The sequence below is a fragment of the Drosophila pseudoobscura genome, chromosome 4, assembly GCF_009870125.1.
Source record: "Drosophila pseudoobscura strain MV-25-SWS-2005 chromosome 4, UCI_Dpse_MV25, whole genome shotgun sequence".
NCBI lineage: Eukaryota > Metazoa > Arthropoda > Insecta > Diptera > Drosophilidae > Drosophila > Drosophila pseudoobscura.
The window spans coordinates 30,500,647-30,513,758 of record NC_046681.1 but is presented as its reverse complement, the minus strand read 5'-3'; the positions used below and the strand labels follow the sequence as shown (position 1 = coordinate 30,513,758).

At 40.4% G+C, this 13,112-nt stretch overlaps 1 protein-coding gene and 1 long non-coding RNA gene across 2 annotated transcripts; both read right to left on the bottom strand.

The window, feature by feature from the left end:
- Window positions 1-145: 145 nt before the first annotated feature.
- dbr (debra) lies at window positions 146-5,261 on the bottom strand. Its single transcript, XM_001357061.4, has 5 exons — window positions 4,916-5,261; window positions 4,570-4,787; window positions 3,839-3,970; window positions 1,269-3,775; window positions 146-1,213 (listed from the first exon to the last, which is right to left on the bottom strand). Exons 2-5 carry the CDS (start codon window positions 4,705-4,707, stop codon window positions 898-900), a joined length of 3,093 nt encoding a protein of 1,030 aa, XP_001357097.2. The 5' UTR covers window positions 4,708-4,787; window positions 4,916-5,261; the 3' UTR covers window positions 146-897.
- Window positions 5,262-7,557: 2,296 nt separating this feature from the next.
- On the bottom strand, window positions 7,558-13,078 carry LOC117183999 (uncharacterized). The gene is made up of 4 exons (XR_004469126.1): window positions 11,356-13,078; window positions 10,617-11,289; window positions 8,941-10,521; window positions 7,558-8,885 (listed from the first exon to the last, which is right to left on the bottom strand). It is a non-coding gene; the product is annotated as an uncharacterized lncRNA (long non-coding RNA).
- Window positions 13,079-13,112: the final 34 nt, after the last annotated feature.

Below are 13,112 nucleotides of genomic sequence, written 5' to 3'. Positions count from 1 at the left end.
AACTCTAGAGTTGCGGTGTCCGCAGCAACTCACAACGTTCCCCCTCGTTTTTTTTAAAACTCGATTCGATTCGTTTCGTTTCAAATTATATAGTTGTCAACAAATCCATATTACTTGTTTCAATTTTAAATTTTATAATACATAATTATCGCATAATACAAATAAATGTTTAATATTTATTTCGCGAAAATAGTGATTGCTGGGGTTATTATGTTATTAAACAAAATCTGAATGGTTATTTAGAGGTAAAACTAAGCAACGTAAGAGTAGACTTCGCAATAGCTGATGACTTACATACATATGCATACTATTAAGAGCTGATTATGAATGGAGGTTTGATCTTCTGTTTTATAGATGGTATTGTTCAATGATTGTAAGTGAAAAGAAACAATTTGACAAAAGCGGCTATCCAGCACTCCCTTCAATTTTCTTGTTCCAAGAAATGAATTGCATAATAGTAGTTTACGTTAAGCATTTTCTATGTTAGAATATTTACATATATATATGTATATGTATGTACAAAAAACCCTTATTGGGATAAAAGATAAGATGTTGCAAAATTACTAAAAGTACTTAATACGGACCAAATCATTAGGAAGTATCAAATATGATCTTTAAGCATAAAGAGAAGTGCCATTTTACATACTGGTCCAACTCAGTGTATATATTCCTTGAAATTTTCAAATAGTTTAACTATTTTCGCACCATTACGGCTAATAAGCTTCAGCTGCACAAATAACTGCTATATACTATAACATAGTTAATGTATTCGCGTGTACATTAAACACATCGACATTTTTGCATGAAAATGCGTCTTAAATATATACAATATTTGTCCAAAAATATATTGTCGTATTTGATACGTGAAAGGTAAGCGAGTCGTGTATTTCAAACATCTCAACGTTGCCGTGTCGACCGTGTACCCATTGAGTGTTGTGATTTCAGGGACGATAATGTTTTGTCACCGCTAGGTCCCTTATAATACTTGGACATAGTCTTGCTGGTGCGTGCGGGGCGACTGCTGCTACTGCTGCCGCTCCTTTCTAAGGCTTTCTCCCCTTCCGTTTTCAACGGCAAGTCATCATCCTCATCCCATCGCTCGGGTTTCTTTTCTTCATCCGCTGAGTCTTCCACTAATACGTCGGTCTTGGATTTGCGATTTCTACGATTCCGCGACGAGGAAGAGCTAACATCTGTACGTTCAGATTTTTCACTAAAAAGAAAAAAACAAGTTATTTGTATGTTTATAATATAACTAGGGCACTCACTCTTTCAGTGATGGTTTTCTTTCTTCAGATACTTTAGATCTACGTTTCAGTAGCGCAAGCTCTCGTTCCGCTATGGCCTTTTTATGCTCCTCAGCTGATTCGGAAGCACTCGGCTTGGTGGTTGAGTCTGCCAATTGTTTCACTGGCTCTTCCTGCTTGACTCGCTTCAATTGTTGCTGTTGCTCCTGGGCCTTTTTCAAAGAACGTTTTAGTGCGCTTCGGACAGTATCTCGTGAACTCTCCGGTGGCAAATCGCTATTCTGGGGTAGACCAATGGCCTCTAACAATTTTTGACCAAGAGCAGACTTGACATCTGATTTGCGAATTCCTGTTTTGCCGACACCTTCGATATCATTGAAAATACCTGCAGCGGCATCAGTTGTTGCCTCAGGTTGTTCCTGAGCGTTGGGTGTAATATCGTCATTGTTTTTGGCTTCAGGGACGGTACTAGTGGGTGCTTGTGACAATTCTAATGGCTCTTGAGGACTTGGCGATTTCCCATCTTTATTTGTATCCTCTTCTGTATTCTTAGAAATAGTAGGCCCTGTTGCAGCACTGGTTTCATTCCCTTTTATGAGAGTCAGGGGTTCTTCCTCATTAGGCACTATGATTTCAGGCAGTTCGGATAACGGAGTGACGGTCTTGCGCCTCTTTACAATTGGGCGTGTTATCAAAGGTTCTTGGGGTTGCGGGCTTAGGTCGTCTACCTCGCTGATGTCAGAAACAGTTTGAACGCCCTCTAGGGCCGGTTGCGGTTCGACTAGCACAATATCTTCCAAATTTAGATTACTGCTGGATGCACTACGACGACGGTGGCTTTTATATTGGTCTTTTGATTCCTGTTGTTCCTTAAGCATTGAAATAAGCGCTTCGTTAAGCGCATCGGCTGGATTAGATCTGAATTGTGACATTAGCATAGAGTTGATGTTTAGTAGCTCGTTGGTAACACGTTCCGCATTCGATGTGGCGGCTGCAGTGTCAGTGTGCGGCTTTCCAGAAACAAATTCGCGGGCGCGCATCTTTCGTTGTGGGCGCTTTACGGAGGGGACTGTCTTTATGAGCCGTAATTGTGGTGGTTCCTGATCGGTGGGACTAGATGGCACTAATTGAACTGACGTTTCCGGAGGTAATTTATATGGAATCGAGCTTGATAAGTCAGCTATGTTTATAACCTCGTTTACCGCCGGTGAAGTCAACGAGTTCGATGCGAAAAGGGATGTAGACGACTGATTTTCGTGGTTTTGCACCACCGCCAGCATAGGAGCCAAATACGGGCCGAGCAACTGCGTGAGATCAGTGTCTTGCAAGAGATTGTTGTCAGACATAATACCGGCAAACTTTGAGCTCTTTAAACGAGTCATTTGCTCTTCACAATTTCCGTCTGAGACTGGCCATTTGAGTGCTTTTAGAATAAGCCTTAACAAGTCAGGATCCCGAATAACACTTCCCAATGAAATGGCATCCGTAAGGCTATTTACATTAGACATCGATGGCGATGGGCCAGAACTTTGTGGACCGGTCGGTGCTAACGTTAAGTCGAGTGTGACAGGGGCAGATTTGGTTGGGCTTGAAACTATCTTTTTAAGTTTTGATGGCCCCTTTTGGACCATGTGGTGGACATCATCCTTTTTTTTCTTGGGTGCCGCTATAATAATGTGCTCCGGCAGTGCTTCTTCGACGCATGGCTCACATCCATACAGGGATCGGTGTGGCACTACTGTAGTGGTGACCAATGGTCTAAGATTGGCAACTGGTTGTCGACTTTGAGCCGATTTCAGCAATGATACCTGTCCACTGTGTATGGCTTTTATATTGTTCAATGCATTTTTGAGATTTCTCCGTTTTTGCTGCAGCACGCTATTGGGAAGATTAGGAATGCCGACACTACTGGGAGAGGGTGAAGCCTGCACGGAAGCTTGAGGATTTCTGGTATCCGTTCCGTTGGAGTTTTGTCCGGAATCCTTTTTGGTGCTACTACTACTGAAAGTAGGTGCGTTGCCCGTAACGCGTCCATGCGTCTGAATAAAGTTAATCACGCCTGCCGGCGAATGTTTCTTTTCCGGGATGCTTTTCGATGTTTTCAAAGCCCTCACATCGGAATGAAGGGGAGCTAAGGATGGAGGACACTGCATCGACCGCTGTGCTATCGACATCGGTGCCGAACCGTAACGCGTATCAACAAAAACGCTGCTGCGCCGCCTTGGTATATTATTGCTTGTCCCTGTACTTATGCCAGCCATGCTATTACTATAGCTGGAAGATGCCACTGGTAGGGCATGCTCCCTTCGCGTCTCGTGGTGGATCTCCTTCACTCTATCGCCCACGATGTCATCCTCTTCTTGAGTGCCCGCCTGGGGCATTGATACAGTGATGGTGGTTTCTGGTCCACGAGTCAGAAAAATCGGACGGAATTCATCAGGCACCGAATGCTTTTCCACGTTTTTTCTAACTGTCTGCTCCATTGGCATGTCAAGCCGTGCTGCCGTTGCTTCGCGATCATTTTTTGGCTGAAAGATTTAATGATATCTAAGCTTAATGGTTTCTTAATTAAAAAGACTGATTAGTTTTACCACTGTGCTTAGTAAAAAGTCCCGAAACACAAGTTGTGTGTGCTTTGCTATATTCGAGAGTGACGATGTTGCCTCCACCTGCCGATAGCAGGATTTGCAGAGTACCTTGGGCAGTGGATCCTCCTCAGCTACCTAAAAAGATTGAAGGATGAATAAACAATACAAATTTGCCATTATTATAATCCCATATCAACAGGTTTAATGTGTCGTGCACCTGTACATGGACGCTTTTTCGCTACCACAGCCACTATTTTCAATTTTTTTTTGCCAATTTTGATCGACTATTACACACATAAATATACGTATTACATGCAGCATTTGCAGTTTTGCACAAATACATTTTCCGTTGTTATACTTAGAAGCTTTTACGATTTTTTTCTCGTTTTGTTTGCGAGAATGTCATATTTGTTAAGCTTTGTTTTGGGAATGCGACTCTTCTTAAGTCGCGAGATATAAATAAATCTATCTTTGCAATGGACTCTAAATTCTGCAGTAACGGATCTGGTTATAGTCGTGCAAACATAAATTTCTTTTTATACTATGTATTACCATTTTCAAATTCTTCAATTTCAAATGGGCGCGAGGCTAGACACTACCAGGGATGAAGCATACAAAATTTAGTATTTTTTTTGCCGATACACACTAAAAATGCCATACCGCGGTCCGGTTTGCAAAAACATTCTGTGCATAGAGCATAATTGCAATACCTCAAGGATTATATATTTACTTACGTTTAGGTATAGATGACGCGATATTTTATCCTTTAAACCTTGGGTCTTGAATATGAAAACACTTTCGACCACAGAGTTGTTTTTGCTCTTAGTGTTGGCCGCACAAATACGACACAAGTGCTCAAACTGTGCATCCATTTTAACAATTTACTAAAATGTCTCAATATTTATGCCGAATTCAATGCACGCACACTGCCATGGGTCGCTCGCCTTGCAAACTATATTTTTATAACATTTTTACAATTACAATTTCGTGAAAGTCGCGCGCGAACAATAACAAACTGTATTTATCCACATTGAAAGCGGCAAGAGAAGAGAGCAACTGATCTTGCTCTCTCAAACTCACATTTTGCTTTCTTCTTTTGACGTTATCCGCACTCGCTATGCTATGTTTTTGGTCGAAAAATAACTTTTCTTTCTCAAATATATTGTTTAAATGTTTTCAGCGCGTGGTTCGTTTTCTTTACAATGTTCTTATAAGGCCACTGCGGTCTATAAGGTAAATTTTCCAGCTTCAAATTGACTTTTGCCACACGATTTCACCAACACTTGCGTTCACACGAGCCAACAAAATAAAAATGAACGAAATAAACGTTGCTGTTTGCTATTACACTCTCCACCCTCCCATACATATGCATTCTTTCACGCACACACGCGCGCTGCGACGGTTTACTGTACTCTCACGTCGCTGTTGCTGTTGCTTATATTACACATTTACACGAATTTTTTGTTTCTTTTTTTTGTGCAGTGGTGTATGTGAACGCCTGGTATTCAGTCTGTTTGATGGCGCACAGCCAGTTTTCCGCTCTGTCCGTGTGGCCTCAATGTTTGTGCCTGTGTGCATATACCAGGGTATATGCATGAATTTTGGTTGGCTTTTCTTTCTGCCAGTACCAGGGGCGGACTGGGCAGATAATGTTTGTTAAAATTATGTCACTGAGGATGTGAAGCACTTGATGGAGAGAGATTCTGTTTAGCTTGTATACTAGGTATTAAATATGTGCACTTGTTTGTGAAACCAATGGATATCGAAGATTCGAGTCGAATGTTCTCTCTTCTTTACCAAAACTAGTTGTTGCTTTGTTCATGTGTGTGTGTGTTCGTCTGGCGCGTGAGAGTACATGCATACGTGTGGGTATTTGTCGTATTATGCTTTGGTGCTTCTGATCTTTCATTCCTTTTGTTGCTATTTCTTTTCGTTATCGTTGTATATTTCCTTTCGTTTTTCTATTCGTGTATTATGCAGAGAATTCATATGTACATACATATGTAAAAACTTTTGAATTATTTAAAGTTAATGTATGCAATTATCATCAAAAAGGGCCGGGCGGGTAATAAGAAAGTATTTTAGGATCTCTGAAATATAAATTAATATCGAAAGAACCCATTTAGTCGCTATTTTAATATAAAACAAAAAAGTAGGCAAACGTTTTCCTTTGTTTCAAATTTATCTATATAGATTATATGATCATAGATAGATATTTTCGGTTACATAATATCTATGGGAACCATTTATAACATACATTTCTGAGCAATACCTTGTGTTTACGATTTTCACTGTTAAAAAATATTCTTTCCTTTTTTTTCATACTATAAGTATAAGAACTCCACTATGTCAAACGCGGGTTTAGGTACAGCTAATATATATGGGTATTTACTGCCTATTTGTATACACACAGAGCTATGAACAAATGCATATGCATCCCTTCGCCGCAAGGTATGCAATATCTGTTTGTTATTTATTTTATAAACTTTTTTTTAATGTTAACGCATGCTGAAATCGCATAACTAAAAGAACATAGCACCATCAATGAAATAAAGTGGCCATATTTGAATAAATGTACATATATGTATGTAAATATACACGGCAGGGAAGCATGGAAGCAAAAATACCATCCTCGGTCAAAACGAGCTCTCCATAAGGATTTAGTGGGTGGCTGACACTTTAATGGGAACTGAACAGTATTAACCACCATTCCCAGAAGATACGGATGACAGCGCTTGAGGTACGAACATTCTCTCTCATCTCTTTAGAGAAGTGACACTCTGGCACACTGGTGTATGCAAAGATTGGTTCGGTTTCTCTAGTGGCGACACACGCGTCTCAAGCCCGTCCTTTCCAATACTCCCTCAATACTGCGTCACAATACCACCTCCCAGTACAAAACTCACTGCTTTTGCAAAGAAGAATATATGATCTAAGCGCCGAAAGCCTTGGGATCAATTAATATTATGTAACTCCTTCAACTAATATGATTAGAGAAGCCAGTTAAACCAAATAAAGCACGTAGATTGAAAACAGAAACACAAACCATGGAATCTGTTAACTTCTTTAAGACAGAATAATAAACACTGCTGTAGTGAAGAAGAAGGAACATGAAAGGGATTGCGCTTCAGCCCATCTGATTTGCAGAAATTGATTTATAGCACGGAGTGTCTCATATCAACATGGTGGATCGTGTGCATGGATGTGTTCACTTAAAAAGTGTCTACTCTGGTAAAAGCATACATACATACATAGTTAGATATGTACATATGTATGTGTGTATCCACATATTTATATTATTTCACTTCTGCTTCTGCTTTGTTCGCTCCAATGCGAGTTTTTGCACATTTCTCTATTAACATATGAATATGTGCATACATTTAAGTAAGTAAGTATCCCACGACTCTGTAAGAATATTTTAAAAAGATACCTTGAGGAGACTAGAAACTAAAGATGGATATATTTCCGAAAAGCAGCTCGTACAGTATTTAAATCGGCTAGTCCAAATCAGCTCACCTCTCTAACAGACTGGTCTTGCAGACCCAGGAGACAGAAACTGATTCCGAACCTGCTCCAAATCACGAGGATTTGGTTTCCCGAATCGAGTACGAGGCTGGGCACGTTCCTGTCGGCTCCGGGTAGTCGCAACCCAATCCAAGAACCCAACACCATTTTCGACCCTACAGGCAGAGTAGAGAATGGCATACTATAGACGCAGCGTGCTCACTGAAACGCATATTCAAAGATTAAACTCCAGTACAGTACATTGTGCATATCCACATATATATATAAAAATATAGCCCCAAAAGTATGCTTTCATTCCATTTTTAAAATGATATCTAGTACGAATGTAGATAGCATGTAAATTTATCACGCCGCTGCAAATTGCCAAATATATAGCTATATGATAGTGTGGGTATCATATACATATGTACGTATATATTTTGGCTTTCAGCCTTCGAATTGTAGAAGTACGTTCTCGGCAACTCGCGCTGCCGCTAACATCATCTCGAGTGAGTATGAATGGTGCTTAGTGCAATGAATTCATAGTAGAGGTGGGTGCGGAGAATGCATTGTGAAAAATAGTTTGCATAGGCTGATGGTTGCCATTGCTCTGTGATTCGTACATAGATACTGCTATAAAGGGATTGCAAATGGACGGGCAAAGACCGCACCTTTGCATGTCAAAGATAGTTTGACATAATGTATCATCAATTGAATCATAAACTCAAAACAATTGCAATCCATTTGATACGATCTGAAATCTGAAATTTGGCACAAGGCGCGCACTTATTCGTTTGGACTGCAAGGTGGGGCATGGGGGATGGAAATTCCCCATGAATGCGCCTCATGTTACTCGAGTCATAAACAAAACACGCCTCCTTGGAACTATAATTTCAGTAAGCTCGTCTCCTCATTAAATGCCACGAGGGTACTTCAATTGCTCGATTGAGAATAATACATCTCGCAATGCCTTTACCCATACATTGGCTACAGAAAGCACCGGAAACAACCTACTGCGCTCAAATTATCAAATTTCTAAGATAAATCTTTGATATAAGAACATTAAACTGTACAGAGTATGGTACTTTCCATATTGAGTTAAATTTTACGTTGTTCAGAGATCCGCCTGTTGAACCGTGCCCAAAAGTTGGTAATTAATCTGCTTAAAAGTTTCTCGAAAGACATGACTAGCTGGCCATGCGTCTGTCTATTTGGTTTGGTCTGTCCACAGGCAGCCTATAGATCGTGCGCTGCCTTTCGCGCCTGCTGTCGTGGTGTTCACGAATTTGCTCCAAATGTAGCGCTGTGTGACCACAGACCCACCGGATAGAGGCGTGGGGTAGTCAGTTTTGCGGGGTTGGTTTTGTTTGAAGATTATGTAAATAAATTTGGACATTTTTAAATGGGAAAGGTACATTTTTTTAATACTCGACAAGGATTTAAGTAACTATATTTCAGAGACTAAAAAATTGATTGATCCGTAAGTATATTGCCATATCCTCTCTTTGACTTGACACGTGGAATTCATGCAATGCCAACCAACTTCCTATAATATAATATCAACAATTAGTCAGCCATACACAGAGCTCATGGTTTCTTACTTGAGTACGGGTTACGAAGTCAACAGAGAGAGAAAGGAGAGAGACAACTTTTATGACACCATGACCTCTCCAAGTGCTCCCGGTTAAATCAAAGCAATTGGATATTACCACACACAGAGCAAAACAAAACATTCAAGTAATTTGATTTACAATTTGTTTCAGGTTACGAGTTACAGTGATGAAGTGAATACCGCGTAGACATGGGTACATGGGTACTCGGGTAGAGTGACCCAAACATGAACGAACAACTACAAACCGACAATAAGAGAAAGAGTTGTGTCGCGTCCCGTCGCTTGCCTTGCGGAACAATTTGGAGCAGAATGTAGACCCCCGATCTCACAATTGTGGGCGGAGCAGCTTTGCAGACAGACAGCCCAGCTAATGCCCATTCGTTATAGTCAGAAGGCATGAGCATTAGCTAACTGATTTTGTAATGCATTGCAGCCCTTGTATTGTGTGCAATTCGAAAGCACGTCAAATTGCCACAGACAAAGCCAAGCCACAACAGATAAGTTTGTTCTCCAAACCCGTAAATCACGCATTGTACGCATCGCAATTGGTCAGGCCACGCACTTGAACTTGTCCATTGCGGGTGCATGTGTAATGCCAGTTATACAGTTATGCCAGTCTCTGTATGAGACTCCGTTTCCCTCGGCCTAGCCCTCGCTTGCTGTCGAAAGTTAAGGAAGTAGATTGACGCAATAAGGTTCTGCCAAGAATCAGCAGCGTAAGTTTCTTCCGCATTGCGAGTCGACTCCCGATTAAGCGGAACTGGATCCTGGTGGCAGTTAAAGAGGGCCCGCTAGTAGCCCAGTTGTTGATTTCCAGGTTGGTAATTGTCTTGCTGGCGAAACGACCTTGAGATTTATATGCTTTTGCCAGTTGATATCGAAATGGTAGTTCTGAAGTCTGAGCCGTGTAGTAGAGTACGGCTACAGTTTGTCATTCAAATCCGGTTTATTTAACCTACGCTCGCTGTTTCTTAACTTGGTGCGGTAGAGTGTGATATTATTATCAAAAAGTGGCTACCAACCAGAGTACAGAGTAAAGAGTATGGAGTGTTCACATCTAGAACGACTAGCATGTAATTTTTAAAACGCCCAAACAGGTATACATACATACATATGTGCAAGAAAACATTAATAGAGCTGTTGGTGCATCCAGCGGACTTCTCGCATATGCTTGCAATATAATTATTGTCTTAATACTTACCTTAATACCTTCTACATTTCATAATTAATCTATTAGTTAAGCAGTTTGTGAAATTTATGTGAATGTAGATAGCCGTTTTCCAGCAACTACAAGCATAACTGGTCTGGTTAAAGATAATTACTTTAAAAACATAGAACTCGTATATAAAACGGGTGAGACGAATGAAGAACGAGTACGTACGTATGAGCCAGCTTCGTCTGCCACTCCCACTTTGGTCAGTGTTTGCAAATGGCTTAGTTTAAAAAAAATCACAAATGCAAAACGAGGATATAGTTAGCTCCATTGTTTGAGGGACGCAGCCAGAGAACATTCCAATTTCGACAACAAGAGCTTTGACGGGAATGACGCCTTTGGTTACGATCAATTATTCTTATTTTCGAAAGTGAAAAATCATTTGTATAATTATTTCTGAATCCAACAAACCAAAAACTTAAAAGTCGATCAGCGCAAAAACAAGAGCTCACCTTGATGATCACAGAGAACTTATATGATATTAACTGCTGCTCGTAGTTGCTTGAATAAAATAAGGCGTGGTTCGTAGTGTTTTTGGTCAACCGATCAGCAAAGTCCGGTACTAGCCTCTTGTAATTTGTTCTAGACACCAGCATTTTCGCTCTGCTTAAGTTGCTTTCAGCACCTGCACCCTCCGCCTCACTATCTCCGTCTTCGTTTCTTGTGTGTCCACAAAGCGGGAATTGTAGCACAGAGCAGCCACCCAGTACTGATTTGACGGGTGTTGCGACACCGTCACGCCAAGTTGTAGAGAACGGGAAGGTCAACAAGTTACTTCTCGCTACCTTTGTTTTGGCGTTGCATTCACGTTGCTGTTGCTGTTGTTGTTGCACAACAAAATCAGAATTTCATTTTGTTTATTGCTGCAGCTGAGACTGGAATGTGTACATAGCCAAAAATTCCTGTCATGGAACTTTCCAAAATGCACTATTTGCGACATGTCAAATTTTCGGGATAGTAGAAAATTGGTTTGTTATGTACACATGTACATATGTTTGTACATACATACATATCTATGTATGTATATCCATTTCCCAGCCACCATGTGTGCTTGTCTTTTTTTGGATTGGCAGGTGTCAGCATGTTTTCTTGTTTCCTCACGTTTATAAGAGTGTCTATGTATTACTGTATTTTTGAAAAGGCCTCATTAATTTACTTTATATGTATTAGAAAGGCAAGCAACATGCGTACCCAATGTTGAGGAATTTGGCCGAAAATTACTTTCAATATGCTCCATAAAAGCTTATAGCGCTCTTGTGTATGTACGCCGATCAATTTCATGGATTTTGCGTATCACTGGAGCGTTAACGGCTGCAATAAATTGGAATACAAGTAGTCAAAGTCGAACCGTATTGACAAGGGCAAGTAAAATAAAGTACCTGCGGCATGCGCCAAGCATCTAAGTCAAAGGCAACCAACAGCACTAAACATCCACCGATCTGCTGGCCAAAATTATACAAATCGAATGACGCATGAAAAAGTTAGTAAGGGGACTGTGAAATGGCGAAGGCAAACATAAAATCTTGTCGGATCTTGGTATCCCTCTCCATCGGTTTTTATTTTGGCTAAGGCACTGTGTCCTTTTAAATGAGGACTGGGATCAGGCACCAAATGCAAGACCTTGTAGGGTAGCTTTATTTTATCACTCTACAGTTTTCAGTGAAGTGTAACTGCCACCGACTTACCATTTTTGATTTGTCACTCACATCAAGAGTATGGTTTAATGCGTTGAATTTCGTATTAACGTTCACGAACACGAATGTACGTACGTACATTTTAATTAAGCTTTTTCCAGGCCATTTTTACCATTCCACAATGATTTTTTCAATTAACGGGACCATTATTATGGGTATATTTTGTTGTTGTTGAAGTGCAACACTCCCATACGTTAATCGACCCCTGAAAACACAATAGATACGTACTCCGAACAAAGCACAATGAAGGCCCTAATAAATGCGGCCTGCATGTGTAGACGTAGACGGAGTGCCAGTGTATGTGTTGACATGTAGGCTTACCAGGCCATAAGCTTTTTATAAAAGAAGTAATAGGGAAGTTTTCAAGGTCGGGGACATTTAACGGTTGAGCACATGAAAAGGGGTTTCATGTGTGTCAACCTATGATCGCCTTCTGACGGACACCATTTTAACGAAACCATTAAAATATTATCATGAAAACCTTAAATAGTTTGCAACGGAAAGGAGATTATTGCGCGTTGATAAATTTGCACCGCCTATTTATATAGTGAATGGCAAGTATTTCTGGCCTTTTGGGGCGCTGTCTGCGTCGTTTTTCGTTTTTGCAATGGTACGCGAGACAGAAAACAGAAACGACTAATTGTAAGACATTTGTAAGCACTCATAAAGATTTCGGCTGTCGGTCGTTGGTTAATTTTTGTAATTAAGACATTAAGCAGCATTATTATAATTCGTTTGTGAAATTGTCCATTAAGCCTAATAACTACCTGCCAAACTATGACAAAGTTGCGGGAACATTTGGCGCATGGTGTCTGTTGAAATAAATACCAATCTTCACATTCACATTGCGCATAGACCATGAACTATACACAATTTTAAGCTTACATTTCAAACAGATCAACAAAGTACGGTTCCAGTGATTGAAATATGTTCTAGGCCCCATCTTCTTAATTTAAACGCTTATATTACCCAGAATCTCAGATTCATCAAAATACGATCAAGTTTTTCTTGAAGGCCCTAAAGTGACCTCCTGGTGGCTCAACTGTGAAAATTAGACACTTCCGAAACAAAACAAAAATGTCTAAGGCAGAACAACGCCTTGTCCTCCGCTCGCAAAATAAATCGTGTGAAACACAATTCAGTAATAAATAAATTAATACAGAACTTGTACATATATTAATGTCTATGCCATGCTTTAGTCATCAAGTCTAGGCACCCAACCGGCCACTCACCAGAGCGCCTTTTATTCGTGCT

Excerpts from the sequence above, each read along its gene's own strand:
- dbr (XM_001357061.4), bottom strand. The coding sequence starts at position 4,707 with ATGGATGCACAGTTTGAGCACTTGTGTCGTATTTGTGCGGCCAACACT. Across the intron at positions 3,776-3,838 it reads ACTTTTTACTAAGCACAGTG|CCAAAAAATGATCGCGAAGC; the intron begins GTAAAACTAATC and ends TAAATCTTTCAG. Across the intron at positions 1,214-1,268 it reads AGAAAACCATCACTGAAAGA|TGAAAAATCTGAACGTACAG; the intron begins GTGAGTGCCCTA and ends TTTTCTTTTTAG.